The sequence below is a fragment of the Triturus cristatus genome, chromosome 6 (genome assembly GCF_964204655.1).
Source record: "Triturus cristatus chromosome 6, aTriCri1.1, whole genome shotgun sequence".
Taxonomy (NCBI): domain Eukaryota; kingdom Metazoa; phylum Chordata; class Amphibia; order Caudata; family Salamandridae; genus Triturus; species Triturus cristatus.
In genome coordinates this window covers 576,615,845-576,638,000 of record NC_140589.1, presented here as the reverse complement: position 1 = coordinate 576,638,000, position 22,156 = coordinate 576,615,845, and the positions used below count along the sequence as shown (strand labels likewise).

The 22,156-nt window shown below is 42.0% G+C and overlaps 1 protein-coding gene across 4 annotated transcripts in view; it reads left to right on the top strand.

The window, feature by feature from the left end:
* Positions 1 to 22,156, top strand: part of IBTK (inhibitor of Bruton tyrosine kinase) — a 700,505-nt gene that overhangs the window by 573,563 nt on the left and 104,786 nt on the right. For all 4 annotated transcript variants that reach the window (XM_085611015.1, XM_085611017.1, XM_085611016.1 and 1 more), the window contains 2 exons: positions 2,084 to 2,248; positions 10,910 to 11,056. In XM_085611015.1, the coding sequence (XP_085467141.1) occupies positions 2,084 to 2,248; positions 10,910 to 11,056 (312 nt within the window). The remainder of the gene's footprint in view (positions 1 to 2,083; positions 2,249 to 10,909; positions 11,057 to 22,156) is intronic.

Genomic DNA, 22,156 nt, shown 5'->3' with positions numbered 1-22,156 from the left:
AGGCATTCGATGGGTGTGATTGCAGCCCTCCAAGTCGCCATTTAAGGAGGTTATGCAGGATAAATGTCGCAGGACTGCGGGAGCCTTACACGAAGGCGTCCATTCGCTAGTGCGCCACCTAGCGTCCCCCATATTGCCACCAACTTTCCTTTCCAATAGTTAAAGAAACTGTAGACGCTACACTGAGAGAACGGTAATTTCCGCGGCCGGACTATCCATATTAGACACAGGGCACGCCCCTGTAAACTGAGGGACAAAATGGCACTTTTATCAGTGGATTGGCTGAAGGATACATACTGCTCTGAAAGCAGCCCTGTAGGAATTTAGACATGTCTCACACAGGCAATTACATTCATTTGTGCTGCGTCGAAAAATGATTTCACACTCTTTCCTTCAGAAATGCCAATACGATCTATGACTTAGACAAGATACTTTGAAAGTTCAGCTGGAAAATTCATTGTCGCCCCATTTAAAATAAACAAATGATACTTGTGGAGGAAGGCACATTCTCTAATACCTTTCTGTGAGTGTCAGATTTGCTTGTTTACCCTTTGCAGTATGGGGTGGTGTTAAAAAAAATTCCCCAAAGTCCTTTTAGCTCCTATTCAAGTGCTGATACTGTATTCGCTTGGGCTAATGTCCCAGATTTTCCAGGAAGTGAGTATGCTTTGCAAACACACCCTATCTACTTATCCACGGTCACATCTTGTAGAACAGGCTGTGCAGGTGAGCGAAAAAGGTAGGAACCAAAGCAATGGGTCAGACTGTGGTGAAACGCTGGTATATCCTGAGTGATACTTAGGAAAATGCCTCCAAACCGAAATGACAGTCTGTAAAAATACCATGGGTAAAGGTATCTCAGCATGACACTACCTTGGTGCCTTGAAAAGAGTGAGGCAATAAGTATCCATGAGACTGTGGAAAGTGGGAAGGAGTAAGAGGTTGGAGCCTTCTCCATGGCGAGGAACCTAAACCGAGCAATTCCTGCAAAATAACACTGCCCTACACTAAACCCTTTGAATCCTCAATGAAAGTCTGCCCTGAACAAAGGTACCAGGCATATTCTGAATAACAATTGATATTGCAAGACATTATTGTTATAGAGATCAGCATGAAACAACATCGAGTAAAGAAGAAAACGGAAATAGTGCAAGTGTGCAGTTGTCCTGAAGAAATCAGAAGAGGCAGGAACAGAAAGCAACTCTGAGCTAGACAGTATGAACTAAACAAATGCGCAGAAGGCTCCAGCTCTCTGTGTGGTCTGTCTGTTGTGGAGAAATAATGTCTCTGTCCGTTTTGTAGGTCACTGACAATATTACGGACTTCACAGGGGGGTAGATTCTTTTGCATTGCTATTGAATATTTCTGAAGTGTCACATATGCTACTTTATCAGAACAAGTCCCTCCTGATATGCTGAACGTGCAGCCCTTACCCTGCAATGGGGCACCAGCCTACATAGATAGTCCTGTTTGAAGAGGGTGCAGAAAAATGTAGGTGACTTTTTTTTCTCATTATGTTTTGCAAGGTAATATGTACTTGGATCTGGTGTAAAGTCATCAAGCTTCTTTTCTATCTAGAGGACCCATGAACGAGGCAGAACACGGGAGCTGTATATGCATATTGAACACCAAGTATTGTAAAACATAGGCATTTGATTACAGCATTTTAACAGCCTTCGGAGTTTTTGCAGCTTGCTGCAGTTTTCCAGGCTCTTATACAAGATAGCTTATTGAAAACGGTATATCAAAGAGGTTGGTTTTAAAAATGTTTATTGGCCAATGTAGCCAATCAACCAAGTCGTTCTCTCCTGTTGCGTACTGTGGGTGATTTTAAGCCTTTCTTGGACAAATGGGTTGTTTTACAGTTTTTCAGGGAACCTAAATACTGTTACATCCAATTTAGGGAAATTTACCAACAATTTCGGAGCGATTACCTCAAGTTTAGGAAGACTTGAGCAGTCGTTTGTAGTCTAGATCATGTTACAGCTATAATTAACTAGTTGTTTCTCTTTGTTCGTTAGAAATGGGCGCTGGAAAATGTTTGCTACAGTTGTGCTAAAAAAAAATTCTTCCTGTTTTGCAGGGCAAGCAAGACTGTTCTACATGGTTCGAAGCTTTCTCAAAAACAGAGGAAAATGATGGCGATGTCTACCAAGGATGGCAGTGTAGTAGTGAACAACTCTGAGAACATGCCAGTCACATCTGCTCCATCAGCATCAACCAGCTCCTCACAACCAGCAAAAAAATGGTATGTATGAGAAAGAAATACAACACCATCCTATGTTACTAATTCAACAAGCATTGGCAAAGCCCATAGGTCTCGCCTACGCTGAGCTATGGCTTTTCTATAGCGAGATTGCAAAGCTGTGCAGCATGACTGGAAGAAAAAAAAATGCTATGATGCGGCCAGCGATGAATGCAGTAGCACTTTTTTTTCTTCCAGTCATGCTGCACCACATGGCCAGGAGTTATTGTCAAGCCAATAGCTCTCACATTGGCAAATCCAATTGGCTTTGGTAATGCTTGTTGAGATATACTTTTAGAATACAATATAGAAGCAAGCAATTTAAATCAGTCTTAGCACTTCGAAATTATTATTCACTGTGCCAATTTAGCATGTTAAGTGATTTGTTCAAGAAATCAATAAAAAATCTTCTAACTTATAAAAACCTTCTTAATGAAATGATATCAAAATGGTTTGTAGGGTTTCTGCATGTTGCACATATAGGGTTGGATTGGTAACGGGGCACTTGGGCAATGCCCGAGGAGCCGGTATCCGAGTTTTGAGCTGTGGGCTACTTATTTGGCAGCCTGGGGGAGATAGTGGCGCTTTGGGCTGTGTCTGGTGTGTTCAGATGTCGCCAGTGAATGCCTGAGTGGCCTTTCTGGTGGCAAATGGGTGTCCATTACCTCCCTTTTATCAACGGGCAGAGGTGTCACTCCCTTTCTCACGCAGGGCCGGCTCATTAATATATGCATATTGAGCGGGGGCAGAGGGGGCTGTGCAAAAGTGGCCTCCCTTGTTTTCAGGTGTGTTTCACCAGAGTAAACTAATCCGTGCATTTTTTTTAAACCCCCCCCTTTTTTTTTAAATAAAATTTCACCGATGCAGATATGCAAATGTGGGCCACTTTGTTTTAACGTGCCCGGGACGATTTTTAATCCCAATCCAACTCTGTGCACATACATAGTAAACGTCCTTCAAGATAGAAGCAGCTACGCAATGTAATAAAACCGCAACAGAACTGCCTTAAATGACTTGTTTATTTTAAGAACACTTTCACTTCAGAGATACCCCGCAGATCCTCCTGTGTGAGAGCTCAGTGCACCACAAGCATGAATTGGCGGTATGTTGACAATAAACTGAAATAAAATGTCTGTAAAACAATTTTAAAAAGGTCAATAATTTAGTTAAGACACTACATGGAGAAAAGCCTTCTAAGTAATAATGAATCACTTGAGATCACTAAATTCCTAATTATTAGTAGCTAACCATAACAGTGCCTATGCAGCGCTTTAGAGACTAATCTTTTTTCCATGGAAGTGGATGAATGTGTTTTGCCCGCGTTCCCATAGGTATCCTACGGATCCCAAAATTAATTAAGACTGATGCACATGTGAACTCTGCTTAACTCCATGAAGCTTTGTCTCCGTCATTCTCGCACATGCAGAGGAATTAGGAGCTCATGCTCCCAATGATAAAGAAACACTACATGTCCCAGACTGCAATGTGCTGGTGGCTAAGACGTCTTTGCTGAAAGAGTCAAATATGACATGAGATGGCTTTGGCAGCTTTGTTTGCTGTATACTAACGAATGGGAGCTTTTGTTCTTTAGAGGCAGGCATTAGTCCATTGAAAATAAATGGAAAGGTGGTCTCAAATCCTTTAACATTGCTTTCAAGGTGCTGTCACTTCTGAAGGGGGGGGGGGGGGGGAGTGAGGGGCGAGGAGGATGGATTTATCCACTGGAAAGCCTGACATGTACACTAACTATGCTAGGCATTCTAGAAATTGTAGTTTTGTGATCTGATTAATTTTATAAATCATGGCATGCGTTAATTTATTTCTTTTCTGCTAATTTGTATCTCGCCCAGTGACTCATTTATAACTGGAGGTACTCGATGACGCACAACAGTAGCAGACAAAGTCCACAGAAAAAGGATTATATTATTTCTAATCATATTAGCATGTTTGAAGGCCTGCAGTACGTTGCGCCTGAAGAGCCCTTACAATATTATTATTATTTATTTTTTTTGCACTCTCTGGGAAATAGGGAACAAGCAACATTAGAGCAAGATGCTACAAAAAGATTAGATTAACAAAAGACAAAAAAGTCACCTAATATTCATAAAAGACTCTTAGTTTAACAAGTCACCAGTTATGCTTTGACAGAAACCACTATTTAAGTTTAAAAGAGTAAAAAGAGTGTTCATGGAATTACATTGTATGCGCCTTCCTTGCGCGCTAGCAGCCCAAAATTTTGCCAAACCTGATAGCACAATTAGGATATTCGTGGGCAGACGGCTGTGGTGTTGTCTATCAGCAGATTGAAAGGGTTGGCTCCGTGGCTTTGGGGATCAGTAGCCCAGAGCTCTGCACACACGGGAAGAGGTTTTACTCATGGACGTATGCCGGCGTTAAAGGCCGTTGTTATTGGTAGCGCTGTCGTACACCACTGGGCACACTGCTGTGCACCACTAGACACAGAGCTGGTCTCTGCAGGAGATTTGACAGAGAACACATTACCTTATGAAATGCGGGGACGCTTGCTAGCCACAGCAGCTTGTGGCACATCTTGCCCGCATCAGCCTCTGCTGTGCAGTACCAGACACATGCATTTAAATCGGCGAGGGCGCAGGAGGGAAAATAAAATATAGGTGATTCATGGTTTTATTTTACTGTTGAAAGGAAAGATGCGCAAGTTAACACACCGACAGTTCGCTGCAATGAATATTTCACTTTGTAGCCAGCTAGTCTGATGGTAAAAACAATACGACGCTGCTGTTGTGTGTCGATAGCGTATATAGGTTTCCCGATTTATGTCCTTATATAGGCACAATTCGCATTGCCCATATTTAGGCATAGAAATCCTACCTTTATTTAGGCATTATCCATGCTAACCAAATACAGACATGGCCACCTACATCCGTTCATCTACGTCACGAGTTCTTGGAAAACCAGACTTTTAAGCCTTCAGGACTTCCCCATGCTTGGATATTGATTTCTCCAAGAACTCATTTATTATGCATGAACATCTATTCCCTAGGGGTTCATTCATGACGTTCTTCTGCCCGACTTTTATGTCAATACTGGCATTCCTAAACACCTTCAAGGTATAAATATACCTTCACGTACCATGGCAAACCACGATTCGGCTGCCTACTTGCACGACGTGGTTCTCCACGGCAAGTTCGGAAGGAAGTCAAGTCCCTGCCTGACGCACTGACCAGACGCTGTCATCCTCCTCGCAGAGAATCCAGCTCCAGGGTTTCTGACTCCCCTTGAAGGGTGTTAGAAATCTAGACTCGGAAAGAGACTCCAACCTCACTCATTCTAAGATATGGAGCGGACTAGAACCTAGAGGGACTTTTGGCAAATATTGGCAACTATAGCTAAACTAGACTATAGACAAACAGCACCTACTTCTTACTTCGTACTACACTTAGGTTAGGTACACTGGGGTAGAACTAGCTAGAAGCATCAGATGAGTATTAACATTTTAGCCTGTGTTATTTATGTATGTATTTTTATGAATATCTGTCTTGGCTACAAACCATGCTGTTGCAGTATTATTTTATCTTACTGCTAACGCTGTACGTATTGTACTTCGCATTCTGTATTACGATTGTTGCAGTTCATATCTCTTGCACGAGAAAGAAGACTGTTCAATAAACCCTTTTTATTGAAACGCCCATCTATCTATTTCTGTGTAACTCTGTAGAAACGAAGCATGCACGATTGACTGAGTGAAACTGTTATCTATTGTTTCCACGATTCTGAGATTGTTCCGATTCTAAGGGAAACAAAGTTGTCATGTTTATGCGGTTGTCAGAAACTAATCCCTTCTTGTTTATTCAAGAAGTTTTCTAGTGACCTCTGAGTTAGCTGGCACACACAAGTAATTAAATTTAATGTACTCGATAGAGACATACTGACCTCAGTCCTATGTCAAAACTATAGTGTATATTATTCCAATGCGCAGAGCCTATCAGGGATATAGGAACTGCACTACAGTGTGCTCCGTGCTGTTTATGAAAACTAAAATAGTACCAACTGGGTGATGCACAAAAACACCTCTAAATATCAATGTCAAGTAGATTTAAAACTATGGCCAAACAGTGACAGCACGTGACCTAACCAAGTGTGAAGCTATTTTATTGCAATAAAGGTATCTTACAAGAGCGTGCCCTCTTGCTGCAACAGCCTTCTGTAAGAGTCTCCTAGCACACTCCTATCCGGGGGGGGAAGGGGGGCAATGCTTAATGTCAAGCAAGTAAAAAACACAAGGAAAACAAGTATCACAGAAAAGGAAAGAATGTGGCACAGCTGCCAGAACTGCTGACTCGAGAGCTGGTGATCCCTGGTTCGAGTTTCGGCAGCGCAACATCCCGTGATTCTGGGCAAATGACTTAATCTCTCCGAGTGATAAATTGCACTATATAAATCTGCTAATTTAATTTAAAGGTTCACGCAAGATGAAAAAGTAGAAAGAGTCAAAACGTTATGAAAAAATAGTTCTACCAAAGCAGATGTTAGCACTATTTCGGCTACGGGAAACTGATGGAGCGAAGCAGATAAAGAACAAGCATTGGTAAATGCAGGAAAATCTGCTACAGCTAATAGAAATGGAGGAAGAGTAAGTGGCAAGCACAGGAACCAATGAAAAGCCAGGAAAGCAAGGGGGCCGGATGTAAGCCTCTTTTTAGATTTATATTAAAAACAATAGATTTCACAAGCACAGTGCAAGCGCTATGCATGCAAGACCTAAAAAATCACCCACCAGCCAGTGAACACCGTATCAAATCTTGCATTATCGTACTGCAAGAAAAGAAATACAAAACCAGTATGTTTTTTTAGCTTGCATACATTTAGGCATGCATATAATTTACTGAATATTAAAGTGAAGTTGCTGATGCCAGTTTCATTCTTCCAAGTAAATTTGAATGAAAGCCTACTAAAGCTACCTGACTTCAGCTTCCAGACCGTTGGCCATCCTATTGAGAATTCATTAAAGTATTTATAACAGTACTTTCTCTATTGAATCTTCCGATAGCAGTGATTTACAATAGAAAGAACATTGATTCTGTTTTAAAATCCATTGCGAATTCTTAAGATTTAGTATCCAAAGTGTTAAAATGAAGTTTGCATGCTTAATGTATGAATTTGGAAAAGAACGTCTGTTTGTGCAAATTATGCAGCTTGGTCATATTGTTCAGTGGTGTCACTAGGGGGTGCGAGGGGTGCGGACCGCACCGGGTGACACCATCACATGGGGTGACACCAAAATGCAAAATATTACTGTAGGTCTATGATTCTATGTCACTCTATGAAATTATTCTTATGCATTGTTTCAGCCCAGCGACAGAAATGTATAAAAATATCTCTGTTCTGTTAGTTATAAACACAAAAACGTGTTATAGTCTTGTTTTGCGTCAACCCTAGTGACGCCGCTGGAAGTATGCCACCTTTGCCAGCCTTCACCTGTGGGTGACATTTATTTTTCAAAAACGTTTACGCTGAATAATATTTCAGCAAAAAATATTTTTGCAAGAACATTTTCCTCCTAAAAGAGTTTTTGTGTTGGGTTTTTCCTGCAAAACTTGCATTGCTGAAGTATTCTCTTGGAAACATTTTTCAAACTTCACAACCTTCCATGAGCCTCTACTTTAAATCGCTACATAAATCAGGAGGAACCCGTTACCCGGCCAAGATTATTGTCCAATTAGCTATACAACGTCGGCGTCCGGACGTCAACGACGTTCGAAACGTCACTCACGTGGCTCCCGGACCCGCCGTTTTCATCAGCCCACTGCCCACGTATGGTCCCGTTATTTGGCACTGGCGGACTCGGTGGAGGTCCATCATGGGGTAAGTCATGAGGGGGTGACACCATGAGTTACCGCACTGGGTGACACCAACCCTAGTGACGCCGCTGATATTGTTTACTGTACAAAGCTGAGGAACACTGACATACACCCATCATTCTTAATGCTTACCATACAGATTTTGTTGTGCTTATAGCTCATGCCACTTTCTAGGCTCTTTTGAAGCAGGAGCTACCATCCTTATCTTATGCCACTGTCTTTTGGGACAGGCCTCTAGCATTTTTTGCTTGAGGTCGGACAAAATGTGCGATTGTAACATTTCTTCTGTATGTTAAAAACAAGGTTATAATTTCTTGCCACAGATATTTCTGTGTCCAAAAAACAATGAAGACATGTAAAATCTTAATGAAGTAAAATGAGTTTGTAGATGGTCTAAAAGACCCATCCAATGTACCTTCCATTTATTTGCCTTTGATTGCACTTTTTTTCAAAATATGTTGCACAATTTGACAGAATTTCACAGGTTGCCAGAGATAATTATAAGCAGGTTCTTTTTATTTTAATGACAAAAAATGGTTCTTCATTTTTTCGAGAAATCAGCTTAGTAATTTAAGCTGTGTGTCAATGGAATTGAATAGTCTTGCTGAAGTGTTACACCAAAGGATCAAAATATTTCTCTTGCATGGGTGGTCAGAGCATTTCCTTCCACACACACCCAACTGGTTGTTGCATGGACTTTACTGCATTTATGACTAACATAGCTCACACCCCTCAGTTTAAGTCGTGGAGAAGATTAATTCTGTTGGATACTCCTGACCACAGATTCCTCTCCTTTAGGATATCCTGAAGCACCATATTTGATCTAGAGAATTTTTCAGCAGTGTTGCTACACACCAGTAGGTGGCACTGTGTGGTTCCACAATGACTCCCTACTGCCCGAGAAGGAGTGGAGAAATATATGTGCCACACATGCATGCTTCTCTCAGTTCCTTTCTTTCAGTGCCCTTTGACATGAATCCAGAGCTCTACTTCCAGCTTTGTCCTCCAACTACATCCAACATTGTGCCAGAAAACAATGTCTTGCTCCGGAAACTATGGAAATTAAGCCATATCATGATTTCAGGAAGCAGATTTTGGTTACAGACCCCAAAATGTGTGCAGCTCAGGGAGCCGGTCATGTGTAAAGATCTGTCTCACTCTGAAACGTGCCCAAAAATCGTAAAAAGCCAAGAAGGACACAACCCCAAATCAAGTAAGAGGGAGCAAGGATTAGTTCAGCTTTGAGACCCTTCAATAAATATGCCTGCTTGGCAGGTAAACCCATGGTTTATGCGACTTGGCCAGCGAGATCTTGCTGGTCATCTAGTAAGACGTCAGGGCCTTTCTAGCTCAAATGATAGCTAGGATGTGACAAAGTATGTTTTACATGCATTCTTGGACAACTTAGACTGTGTAGTCAGAGCTGTTGGCACCAGTGTAGTGCTTACAAGGCGCACCTGAATGCAGTCTCATCCTGGTTTTAAGGGGCATTCCCTATGCTGGGCTACAGATTGTTTGGTAGATTGTTCAGCAAAGCCAAAAATGAAAATTAAGTCAACTTAAAAAATTCCGTAACCACAAACATCCCAAGGAAACAAAAATGGCCCCACCAAAATACCCTTAAACACTTTGCAGAAACATTTGAAATACAAAAAAAGTAAATTTCGCAATTAGTCCAAGGCCAAGTCAATAGTTTTAAAAAACATATGGCACAGAAAATGTTTTTTAATATACACCCAATGCCTAGTGCTGGCTGGCCGTGGGCAGACTAGGCCCCAAACAGCAGAATAATGCAAAATTCACACACAAGAAAATGGAGGAAAAGTACTTTAGAACCACCAGGACCCAGCCCTCTAAAAAATGTGCAGACGTTTTCCCTTTGAAAAAAACTAAAATGGTGAAAGCAAAATAGACCCATACTGCAACTCCAGGTGTACCACGGGCTACACTTCTGGGATAACATACAAGACCCCATAGCGGCGTCCTCTGGAGTAATTACCACAACCGAACCTTCAGACTCAAAAATGGAGAATGCTGCAAGTCGCCCCAACTAATGGACTCCAATGGCAAAGAATACCCCTCATTAAATGCAATGATTATGAGTTATGAGCTAGGACAACCCAGGGGCGGAGAGTTTTGAAAGGATTGCTTTGTTACATGCGACCGAAGTTACAGAATTGTTATTTGTATGCATTTGTTGATTTGCAAAATAAAATAAAAGAATTTTTTATTTATTTTAAACAAATGGAGTTTTGAGATTTGACAGTAGTTTGCACTAGGTTGGGGGCCAGCGGGTGGTGTTTTTCAAGAGGTGAGTGTTAGTGGCATGTTTTATACGGCCAGAAACAACTCTAGCGAAAGAAGATGGCAATACTTGTTTTGTTTGTATGTGGTAGGCAAGAGGAGAAATACATATAGAAATATCATAAAAATGAAGCTACTTAACCTGCTCTGTTTCTCTCTAAAGGTTCTAGAACCGACTTTTTTCGATCTAGATAGCTTTGACGAGTATAGAGGTAACCTTTATTCATTTGGTCTTCAATGTCTGAAAGGTATCGGCCCAATCTGACTCTTTAGATGTTTCTGGTATTGTACTTCTTTCTTAATCCGACAGCCTCGTTTGCAACCACAAAATAGTGCAATTCATATGTTTCTCTTCGAAAATTTGGTGCATTTTTCAGAGGACGTTTCAATAAAATTGCTAATAAAAAAGATCTATTGTAAATTAACTTGTACCAATGGAATTGATCTAATTGTATGTGCTGTATATTATAAAATGTTAAACACAAGATTTGCTGTAAAATAAAATGTTTTTGATTCATAGGGCGGCACCATCAAATTTTTCATTTCACAACTCCTTACGTGATCTTATGTTGGAAGAGCAGACGTCAAACCTCGCAGGTAGTCCTTCACAAGATGTTAAAAACAGGTTCACAGGAATAGAAGACTTGCAAGCTCAAAAATCATTAAGGTGAAGTAACTTACTTTCACAATTCTATTTGAGCATTAAATTTACTTCTGACTATAACCGAATCAGTGACTGAAAATGGTACGATTGGAAGTCCATGCTAAACTGAGTACAGCATAAACAGCATTACTGGCAGCTACTGCTAATCATTTACTGCAATGCTTCTACAAAGTACCATTGCTGCTTTCTGCATATGCCATTCTCAGAGTCATTTGCATGTTGTTTCCCACTTCATGTTGGTCTTTAACATTTCACTGAACCTAGAGTTTACTACAGAGGACAATTTGTGTATCTACCTTTTAAATGTGCATAAACTAGTTTTTTTATAACGTAGTGCTACGAAATAAAGTGATAGCATGCTTCGAATCATTGAGTTTTAGAGTATTTTCTCTAAAACTGTTTATATCAATGTCTTTTCATTGTGTGGTTTTATTTCTTGCCACAGTCTGCTTTGATGTACTTGCCTTCAAGCCTTAATTAAATTATTTTGCTGTTTTGCTTTGCAGTACTACTTCTTTATATTTTCAGTGCAGACCCTTCTAATGGGCTATTCACGCGTCACTGCCTAGTCATTTATTGGCATCTAGAATGACTCTTGAGTTTATCCAGGAATATAAATTATTTTTCAATTCAAGGAATCCCTAGACTTTCTGAAAGATTTGTCACTTATTTGGGTAGTTATGTTTTTTTTAAATAGAATTTGTAAATCCTACAAATACCTGTTAAGGTGTCCTGCTAGGAGAAGGCTGTTTGCTAATCTTGGGACCTTTCATTAAATGGACCCACTATTATGGTTTAATAGTGTATGTTGGGAAGCACCAAGCAAAAAGCTACCAGATAGTGGATGGATTTTTTTGTTGTTGTTCATGGCCTTGAACTAGATGTAATCATTTGAACTTTGCGTGTTTGTGTAGAGAAGTCAGTGTAAACTATGAAAATGTCTGAAAATATGGGCACTTTATCGCAATTTGAACATGAGGTAAACTTGGATTTCGATCTCACTTCAGTTAGTGGGTAACCTTGGAAGGAAATCCTAGGTAAAGGGCATTAGAATAGTCAAAAGGTGAGCCTACAGGTGCCTACAGTGTTTGGTAGTGTGTATTTTGTGGGAGGAAGGGCAAGATTTCCTTGAGAAATTGAAAGTAGAAAAAACTGGTCCAAGGCCACTTGTGGCTTAAAGCAGAGTTCATCGTCAAAACATACACCTAAATTCCTTACAGTCTTTGTGGACTGTGGACAAGGGTGCAGGGTATCTGGCACTGTTCTGATGTCCATGTTGGTGGAGCCTCCCCTAATAACAACATCTTCATTTTGGTAGTGTTCAGTTTCAAACTACTATGTAACACCCAATATGAAACAGTTGTGAGACTGCAACAACAGTTGCCGCAAAACCATATCTGTGTTTCAGTCCAACCCTAATATGGTCTGGTTATCAGCAGCATAACACATGAAAGACCAGTTTAACAATATAAGTCTGGTTAAAAGAGTCCTAAAAAAAATTAAACAGCTTGGTGATTTGCGAGGATCCTTGTGGAGCCCCAAAGGCAAAGGTTTAGAGGAACACAGAGAGAAAGGAGGAAATAATTGTTAAGGCCTTACATAAAATACCATACCCCCCAACCTATGTATATGTTGCATGGGGGCACAGTGTCAAGGGCCCCTGCGCCGTCGTGAACAATCAACACTGTACCATCCAGATCGTATATCATGGGCTGCTCACTTTGAATGCCTCCGTTAAAGGCTTCTGTGTCATGGTGTGGTCGAAAACCTGCTTGAGCAGAGTCGAAGAATGAATTCTTGCAGTAAACAATGAAAGTTGGGCAGGAAGCTCTTTCCGCTACCTAGACATTAAATGGTAACAGGGAAATGGGTCTTTACCTGCACATAGTTGAGGTGTCCAAGGAAAGCAGTTTTAGTAGTGAAATAATGCAAGCTTTTTTACATCACACACAAAAAGATAAGTTTACCAAATTGAATAGCACTGCAGCAGTATTTGACGCATCCAAATGCTCGATCCTGGCCTGTAATGTGTCATCTGGAGTGCGCGGTTTCACAGGGAATACTCAATATTCTAGTGTGATAGGATGTTGCCTGTCTCGAAGAGGGTAACTTATCTGACGCTGAAGTACTCCAAAAGGTTATTGAGTGCTGTTTGTCTGGGGATGCAGCACAACAGGGGCTGCCCTGTTATCACCTGGAATCTGGAGTGGGCAATATAGTATAAGAACAAGATTTTTATTCCCTTTATCTTTATACAAATTGCATTATCATACACTTATGCATTCCACTTATAACTTCAGTCAATGTATTACTCCATTTAACATTCAGGGATACTTTTTCAAAAAGTTCTGACAATACCTTATTTTACTTGTTATATGATATATATATATATATATATATTCACTGAAAAAACCATAGGTTTCAGGGGTGTTATAGTTAGCTGGACTTTTCACTTGTACAAAACCATTGAAATTCCCCCGTTATAGTTAGTTCAGCTAACTATAACTCGCGCGCCCGCAATGCACTGCTGATGACGTCACATATTACATCACTCATGACATGGTCAGTGACATCACTCATGACATCACTCATGACATCTCAAATGACATCACTGATGACATCACTGATGACATCATCCAGTGAATGTGTGTTTTTCTGAAAATTAAATATGTTTTATATATGTATATCTCAAGGTCGATGGAAGTATAAATGGGTATATAAGTGTCTAAATGGATGATTTGTTTTTGAAAAATTGATTGTCTGACTGACTGATTAAGTGTATCATAGTGAATACATGGCTTAGTGAGTAATGTTTAAATATGTAAATATCTGTATCAGTCTCTCACTTTGTGTATAAGTGGCTGCATGGGTTGGTGAGTAGCTACATGGGTGTCTATATAGGTTATTAGTTGGTTTTTTGAGTATCAGTCTGAGTGTCTGCATGGTTCGGTGGGGGGTATTACGTAGTGCATAGGTGCATGAATGAGTGACTCACTGTTTGTATGGGTTGAACACAGCATGTGTGCAGGACTGTATGGGTGGATGAGTGTGTGTATGGGTGTGTTAGTGAGTGAATGACTGTCTCAATAGTGTCTTTATGAGTAACTACATATGTTTTAAACTAGTATATGTGACTATTGGTGTATATATGTGAGTATATGTGAGAGTGAGAGATTGAAAGAGTTCCTGTATGAATAAGTATGTGTTTCTATAAGTGATTGTTTAAAAGACTAAGTATGTGTAAGTTTCCGTAGAAGTAAGTATGGTGGTGTGTGTATAACTGTATATGCAAGTAAATGTATGTTTGATTCTTTATTAGCATGAGTGACTATGTGTGTGAGTAACTCTATGGATGAGTGGCATTGTGTAACAGGATGTATAGGTGTATGAGTACATATGATGAGTGAGTACATGTATGAGTGACTGTATAGGACTGTTGGTGAATGAGTGGATGTGTATGTGGATCTTAGAATTACTGAAGAGGTTGTTGTAACTGGTATTGGTATGTCCATTGTTTTGAAAATTTTAGTCTCTATTTTTGAATGTGTGTATCAAAGGTTATATTAGGGTGAGAGGAGGTCTGCCACTCTATCACAAGGATGATGTCATCAGTGATGTCATCAGTGATGTCATTTGAGATGTCATCAGTGATGTCATGAGTGATGTCACTGACCATGTCATGAGTGATGTAATATGTGACGTCATCAGCAGTGCATTGCGGGCGCGCGAGTTATAGTTAGCTGAACTAACTATAACGGGGGAATTTCAATGGTTTTGTACAAGTGAAAAGTCCAGCTAACTATAACACCCCTGAAACCTATGGTTTTTTCAGTGAATTTCTGAGGTTTTTTAAATGCTAATTCCTAACTATAACGTGCCTGAAACCTATGGTTTTTTCTGTGAATTTCAAAGGTTTTTTAAATGCTAATTTCTAACTATGCCTACAGAGATAGGACATGTGAAGAAAGAAGAAAGAAACAAAAGAAGTGCAGAAAGAAGCAACAGAAGTCCTCAAATACGAAGATAAGTGCAGGAAGAAGGATAACGTGCAGAAAGAACAAAAAGAAGAGCAGAAAGAAGCCTTGTTGCAAAATCATCCTGTACCCTCAACTTTTCAGACGGATACTGGTGGTAACTGAGTCTGACTAACCAGTCCTAGAGCCAGTGCTATGTTAAAAGACACTTAGAATACAGTGAAAACACCTACATACACTAGGGAACATTATGCGTTGGGGTCCCCCTGTGATTAGCATGACCTCCTCTGTAAGCCCCTAGTATATAATAGGGCATGGAGATTAAAACTACCTCTTAAAACAGGCCACAGGGCGTTTTTGCACACGTTAACTCAGGCCCCGTCCCCTCCATTCACCACTGTGTAAACACGCCCTGTGTCCATTTTTAGTTGGGAGATTAAGTTCATTTGAATCCTGAGGGTCCCTAGGGTCCAACTAGCCCACTAGGTACCTCCAGTAAGTGCCACAGAGCTGCGTTGCAGAGAGGTGTAAAAAGTGGCACGGCCTGGACCACCTCTCTGCAATGCAGCTCAGTGGCGCTTACTGGAAGCACTTGGTGGGCTAGTTAGCCCCCAGGGGCCCTCAGTATTGAAGGGAAATTATATCCCCAATTTAAAACGTGCCATAGTGCGTGTTTGCACACGTCACCTCAGGCCCCGTCCCCTCCCTTCACCACTGTGTAAACGCGCCCTGTGGCTGTTCTAAGTTGAGAGATTAAGTCCCCTTGAATCCTAAGGGTCCCTAGGGTCAAACTAGACCACTAGGTACCTCCAGTAAGCGCCACAGAGCTGCGTTGCAGAGAGGTGTAAAAAGGGGCTTGGCCTCAGAACACCTGGCTGCAGCGCAGCTCCCTGGCGCATACTGGAGATGCCTGTTGGGGGCGCGTTTGCAGAGTGCTGCACGGAGGGGGCATGGCCTCCGGCACGATGCCAGTCTTTTATTTATTTTAGTTTTTTAAGAAGGGGGGCTGTTTGGTTCCCCTTCTTATTCTAATTTATTGGCCCTGATGACCCCATCCCCCAGGGCCAGTCTCCTAATTATATTTTTTTGACCCCAATCCCCAGGGCCGGCCACTGTTTTTTATTATTTTTAAAAAATATATATTCATAGACACACCTAGGACATGCTGGACAAACCGTACGTACCTATCACCATGACGATTTGCGTGATATTCATTAAAAGGCGACTATGCATGCAATGAATCCACGTGGAATGTATTTACACCACTAGTGAAGCTCTGACATGTCTGATGCCCTACCGTGCCTAATCCTGGTAGACACCCTTGTCGTTTATTTATACAAACATGGGTAGCTATTGACGGGCACATTTAATACACATGCACACCAAGCCATTCAAAGGGGATTCGACAAAAATTCGACCAAAACTATGCAAGAAACCCCCCTCACGGTTAATAAAACACACATCCACTGCCGGATGTGTAATACTTTTTATTTTACTCTCTGGAAAGGGGACGAACATCACTTGAGAGTCACAGCGTGCTCCTGACAGAGCCCAATGCTGTGTTACACCCACCATTGCCTGCCGAGTGCCACACACCTCTGTGTTGTATTCCACTAGCTAGTGCATATGCTATGACACTCTCTAGCCCATGTGCACTGTAACACCACCCCGTGAATATGTCATGCCACACTTGTCTTCGCACGGGTTATATTGCCCCATCTAACGTGCCTTTCTCGATGCCTATGTTATAACGCACAGTGCTATGCCATACATATTACAATCTGGGATCCATATCTTTGTCACAGTGCATATGCAACGTTACACTCCCCAGCACATATTTTATATTACAACTTTAGAGACTAGTTAGGTTACACAACACTGCCCTGTGCATATTACACTCCAAGGCGCATATCGCATAGCACACGCTAGTGCCTGTGCTATCTCGCGCTCTCCAATGAATCTGTCATTGCGCACAATGTATTGCATATTATATTTCACGCCCGGTTCATCTTATATCACACTTTTTGGTGCATAGTTTATACCATACACTATATCTAGTTTTCATTTTCAATCGTGCTCTCAGGACTATGTTCTATATAACACTGTGTTCACCTACCCTTTTCACGGGCATTACATTTTGCGATAGGGGGTGGAGGGTCAGGGGGTGTTTCTGCCAAGTGAGCCCGGAGTCACAGTCACAAACGTCCTCTTCTTCCTGAATAAAAGTGAGATTATGCTGCATACTTGTTCATATTTTAAGTAGTTCGCACAGACACAATGTTTTAAAAACAATAAAGTTCCTAATACCCGCCTTCTCTGAACAGTTAGCTTGCTGCCCCATCTCCTTCCTCCCTATCCTCTGTTGTGTGAATCCATGGACTAGCCTCCTCCCTCCTGCCATGCATGGTCTGATGTGCTGCCACTGCCCTCAATTTAGTATGATGTACCAGTCCACTCCTCCTGCCCTCCATTGCCCAATTCTATGCCCCATCATTGACCTCCTGCTTAAACTCTGTGCTTAGCTTGCTGCCCCTATTCTCCTTCCCCCTGCCCTCCGATGTCTTTGTGCATGCCCCTGCTCCATCCTTTTTGCCCACCATGTCCCATGGACCTGCCACTCCTATCTACTCTGAGTGTTCTGTTGAGCTGCCACTCCCCTCCCACCTGCCTAGCATTGTCAGATGACTGTAACCTGTCCCTGCCACCTCCACCCTGCCTGTCCACATGCCATGCCCCTATCCTCTTCCTCCTGTCCTACATGGTCCATTGTACTGCCACACCCTTCTGCCCTCCCTGGTCTGTTGTGCTGCAACTGCTCCTCCTGCCTGCCCCGTGTGGTCTGTTGTGAGGTCCCTTCCCCTGAACTTTCTTGTCTGTGCACAGGTCCTGACCCTCCCTTCTATCCTCCATCGTCCTTTGTGCATGCCCCTCCACCCTCCTTCTTGCCCATCATAGCCATTGTGCTGCCACTAACCCTCCCACTTGCCATGCATGGTCTTCTGTGCTGCCATGGCCCCTCCCACCTTCCCTGTGTGGTCAGTTAGCTGCCCCTGACCCCCTCCCACCTTCCCTCCATGGTCTGTGTGTATGCCATCACAGTCTCACTGTTGCTCTTCATGGTGTGTCTTGCTTCTAGTGCCCATCCTGCCTGACCTCCATGGCTATCTTGCTGCTCCTGCCCTGCCCCCTTGCCCCCAGCCCTACTCCCTCCCTCCTGGCTTGTCTGTTCCATTGTAATGCCCCTGATCCGTCCCTCCTGCCCTTTATGGTCTGTTATGCTGCAGCTTTCTCTCCTGTCTATCCATTATGGTCAGCTAGCTACCATTGCCTCTTGCCCCTCTGTTCTCTGTTGTCCATGTGCATGGTCCTGTCCCCTCCCTCTTGCTTTCTATGGATTGTTGTGCTGCACTCCCGTCCTGCATGCCCTGTGTGGTGTATTGTGCTGCTGCAAACCCTGATGCCTGCCCTGCAGGGTCAGTTTGGTGCACCTCTCCATGTCCCTCCTGTCCTCTGTTATCCAAGTCCATGTCCCTATCCCATTTCCTTCCATGATCCAATGTACCATACTTGCGAACATTTTGAACTTGGTAAGAGGGAGATTTTGAAAAAAAACTGGGGTATTGATTTTCCCCTTTGAGTTACATTGAAAAAGAGGATATTGTAGACAGGAGACAGATCAAATAAAGCCCATTTGAGCTTAAAAACATTGGACGTTTCCTGGCTGAATCGGGTCTGTTGGCATGTATGGTTGTACTACCATTGCCTCTTCCTTCTGCCCACAATGGTCTATTACATTGCCACAGCCTTGAAGGAGGGTAGATTTTGTATCACAGGGGGCCCCTGGCCCGTTCTGTCCACACCTGAAGTATGAGACCCTTGTCCTTGCCCTGCCAGCTGCATTTGTAGGCCGTATTAAATTGACCAGCGGGTCCTGTGTTGCTATATAATTATCCTGAGACATCCTTACCACTCAGCCAGCATAAAACCCCTGTGTAGGCCCTTCTGTTCAATATGTAGGCCTCTTTGTTAAATTGACCATAGCTCTGCAATTTTAGTGTATAGCAGTCTGAAGGCAGGTCTGCGAGGCCTTCTGATCCAAACTAGTAGCCCCCACCCTACCCGAGTGCTCCGTGCTCGGTATCAAAGTTCAACATCCCCCTGAAGCTGTCGACATACAGTAGGCTGCATCCTGGACTGGTACTTGCTTCCTGGGCAGGTTTCCCGCTTTTAAGGAAGTGGCAACCGCAGAGCGTCAAGTTAGGAGAACTGAGGAGATTTTATACATGAATATATTGAATTCCCGTACAATACCCATTATTTTCTGCTTGCTCTATGGAACTTACGATAAGCGATTGGCCTGAGAGACTGACCTTTTCACCCAGTCCATTGTCAGCATTAAGTGGGTAAATGACGAAATGTCTGGTAAAATCTGCAGACGAAGCTTTTGGGTAGCATACGTAGGTAGATGTAGCGTGCAAAGGAGCCCACATAATGATATAAAAAGGGAGCACCCACAGATATCGACGGACTACCTCGCCGTCTGTATGTAGGTTAACAGGCAGTGCAGGTTTTCCCCAGGAGCTGGGAGCTCTTGTCTTCCTTTGCTTAAAATGTCTTGCTCTGCTTTGCTTGAAGTATCTTATTCTATTTTACCTATATGAAATGTCATGTAATGTTTAACCATTGTTCTCTTTACTTTTGCATTTAAAAGATTTTGTATTGTAATTGCAGGAATGCTTGCTCTAAGAGTAAACGTGAGTGTTCCTAGGTAACATTTTCCTTGGTGTAACTTGTTTCTCATGATGCATTTATAGATGTGTTTTCTCTCTCTCTCTGTCAGTACATTAATTGAGATACAGAGAATATTATGACAGCTGTATGATTATCTGGATTCTGTATTTTGTACTTTATGTCTCTATTCTGCGGTTTCTTTGAAGTTGCATCTTCTCATTAAACTGCCATTGTATTCTGCCTCCAATTCCATGTCTCATATGTCTGTTTTCTTCATTTTTGGAGCAAGCGTTCCTAGGCACCCCGGCTCAAATTAAGGTGCCCCTTTTGTCCCTGACTCACTCTCCTGCTCAGTTCTGTGGTGGCTCCCGGGGATCTGGGGACCGCCCCTAGCTTCCTTGACCCGTAATAGATCTTCCCTCCAACAGCCTCTCTTGCAAGTCCTGTATTGTTGGTTTGTTGCCCCTGCCCCCCTTTCCACTGCCCTCCATAGTCTGTTGTGCTTCCACGGCCCTTCCTGCCTGCTCAGTGTGGTTAAATTGTTGACTTTGCACCCTCCTACCTGCCTTCAATTTTCAGAGTCCGTGCCCCTGGCCTCTGCCTCTCAACAGTATCCTAATGAACAACTAGATTGCTAACATTCTATATTTATTACAAAAGTGTGGAACGCCTGACATCATCTTGATGTAATCAAAACTGTAATACCTAGAGCATTTCCTTTAGAAATTACATATATGAGAGGGTCCTATTGGCATCAAAATTATGGTTAGTGCTCTAAAAGACTAAAATAAGGACATATTTTCTGAGTTTTCAAATAGCGACAAAGCACTTTTAAATTATTTGTTATCTTTATGTTTTTTTATCCAGTTGACCACTTGATTAAATGTTGCACTTAGGGGAGAGGATGTGGTGTTACTTCCAGAACTGCAGACTTTGCAACTGGGGAACCAGGTTGCAGTTTCTGCTTCAGCTCGACATTCTGTGATTCTGGTCAAATCACTTAGTCTCCCCATGTCTACAACCAAAATGAATTTGTTCTTGTGTGATGTAACCAATGCTCATGTAAAGCACTCCAATACCTGACAAGTCTGCACTATATAACACTGCAAAAACACAAAATAATAAGTGTTTTGCACACTTCTGTCATTGGGCTATATTTGGGCTACATCTGGGTGATTTTGGGCTACATTTGGGCTCTTTTGTCTCCGGTGGCCATCTTGGGAGATTTATTTGTTATGAAGTTTCCTAATTTCCTCATGTACTGCAGTCTCCTCAGTAGGAAATGCTTTCAGTTTTTTACTTTGATTCCATCATGAAGGTATTCAGATATGTCACACATTTGCCATAAATTCAGAATGTTAGCACTCTTTTTGCTCATTAGATCACTGTAGTAAAGCTACTGCTCACCAGGGAAAACTGCTGCTGGTATTGAAAGTGCATGTTTCAGTCTGCATGTCAGAATTTTTTAATGAAATAGAAGAGGATTTGAGAAGTCACTCAAAATGTGCCCTAATTTTTCTTTCTGCAGCACTAATCATACTTTTTATGGAAAAATGAACCCCCTCATTTTGTTCCTTTTTAAATTAAATGTTTTAAGAGTTACCACTTTAATCCAAGCAAGATGGCTTCAGGTGTGCCATACGTTTATCATAAGTAGGACTGTTAGCGCTCTAGTAGTTCTTTGGAACACTCTGGGAAGCTGCAGTAGAACACAAAGGAATCAACTGACAGTCTCTGCCCTTGTTGGATGTACATGTTTTACTGAGAATGTCAGACTTCATTCTCACATGACTGAGAAAGATAATGTGAATTTACAGAAAATAAGCGCTCAGTTTAGCCTATAGATCACCTTCCAAACCTCTGTGGTAAAAGCATGAGAAAATATTTTTCTCTCAATCATGATATCCCAGCAGAAGGCTTTTTCACATGGTGAAATCACCTTAGAACATACCACAATTCCTAAAATGAGTATGGTACCATCAACAAATGATTTATAATGTAACTAAAGTCTTAAAACCTTCTATTAACTGCAATGCTTTTTAATGAGGTGCTATCATGTATATTGGTCCCAAGATGGCTGCCAACACTTCTTGGATGAAGTGCTGACAGCCAATCAGATCTCAGGATGAGATGTGTGGTTAGGCTCCGCCCACATATATATATGCTTTTAAATGCTATTTTCTCAGGAAATACTGAACAGATTTACACCAGACCTGCAAAAGGCACTTCCTTGACCTTATGGCTACCTCTCTGCCAAATTTCAAGTAATTCTGTTCAGCCGTTCGGGCTGTAGCTGTGTCTAAAGGTCCTATGGAAAAATGCATGGGGAAAACGCGTTTTGGGACCCCCCTTTTTTCTCGGCCCCTGCTTGACGAATCCCCCCGAGACTTTCAGGGTA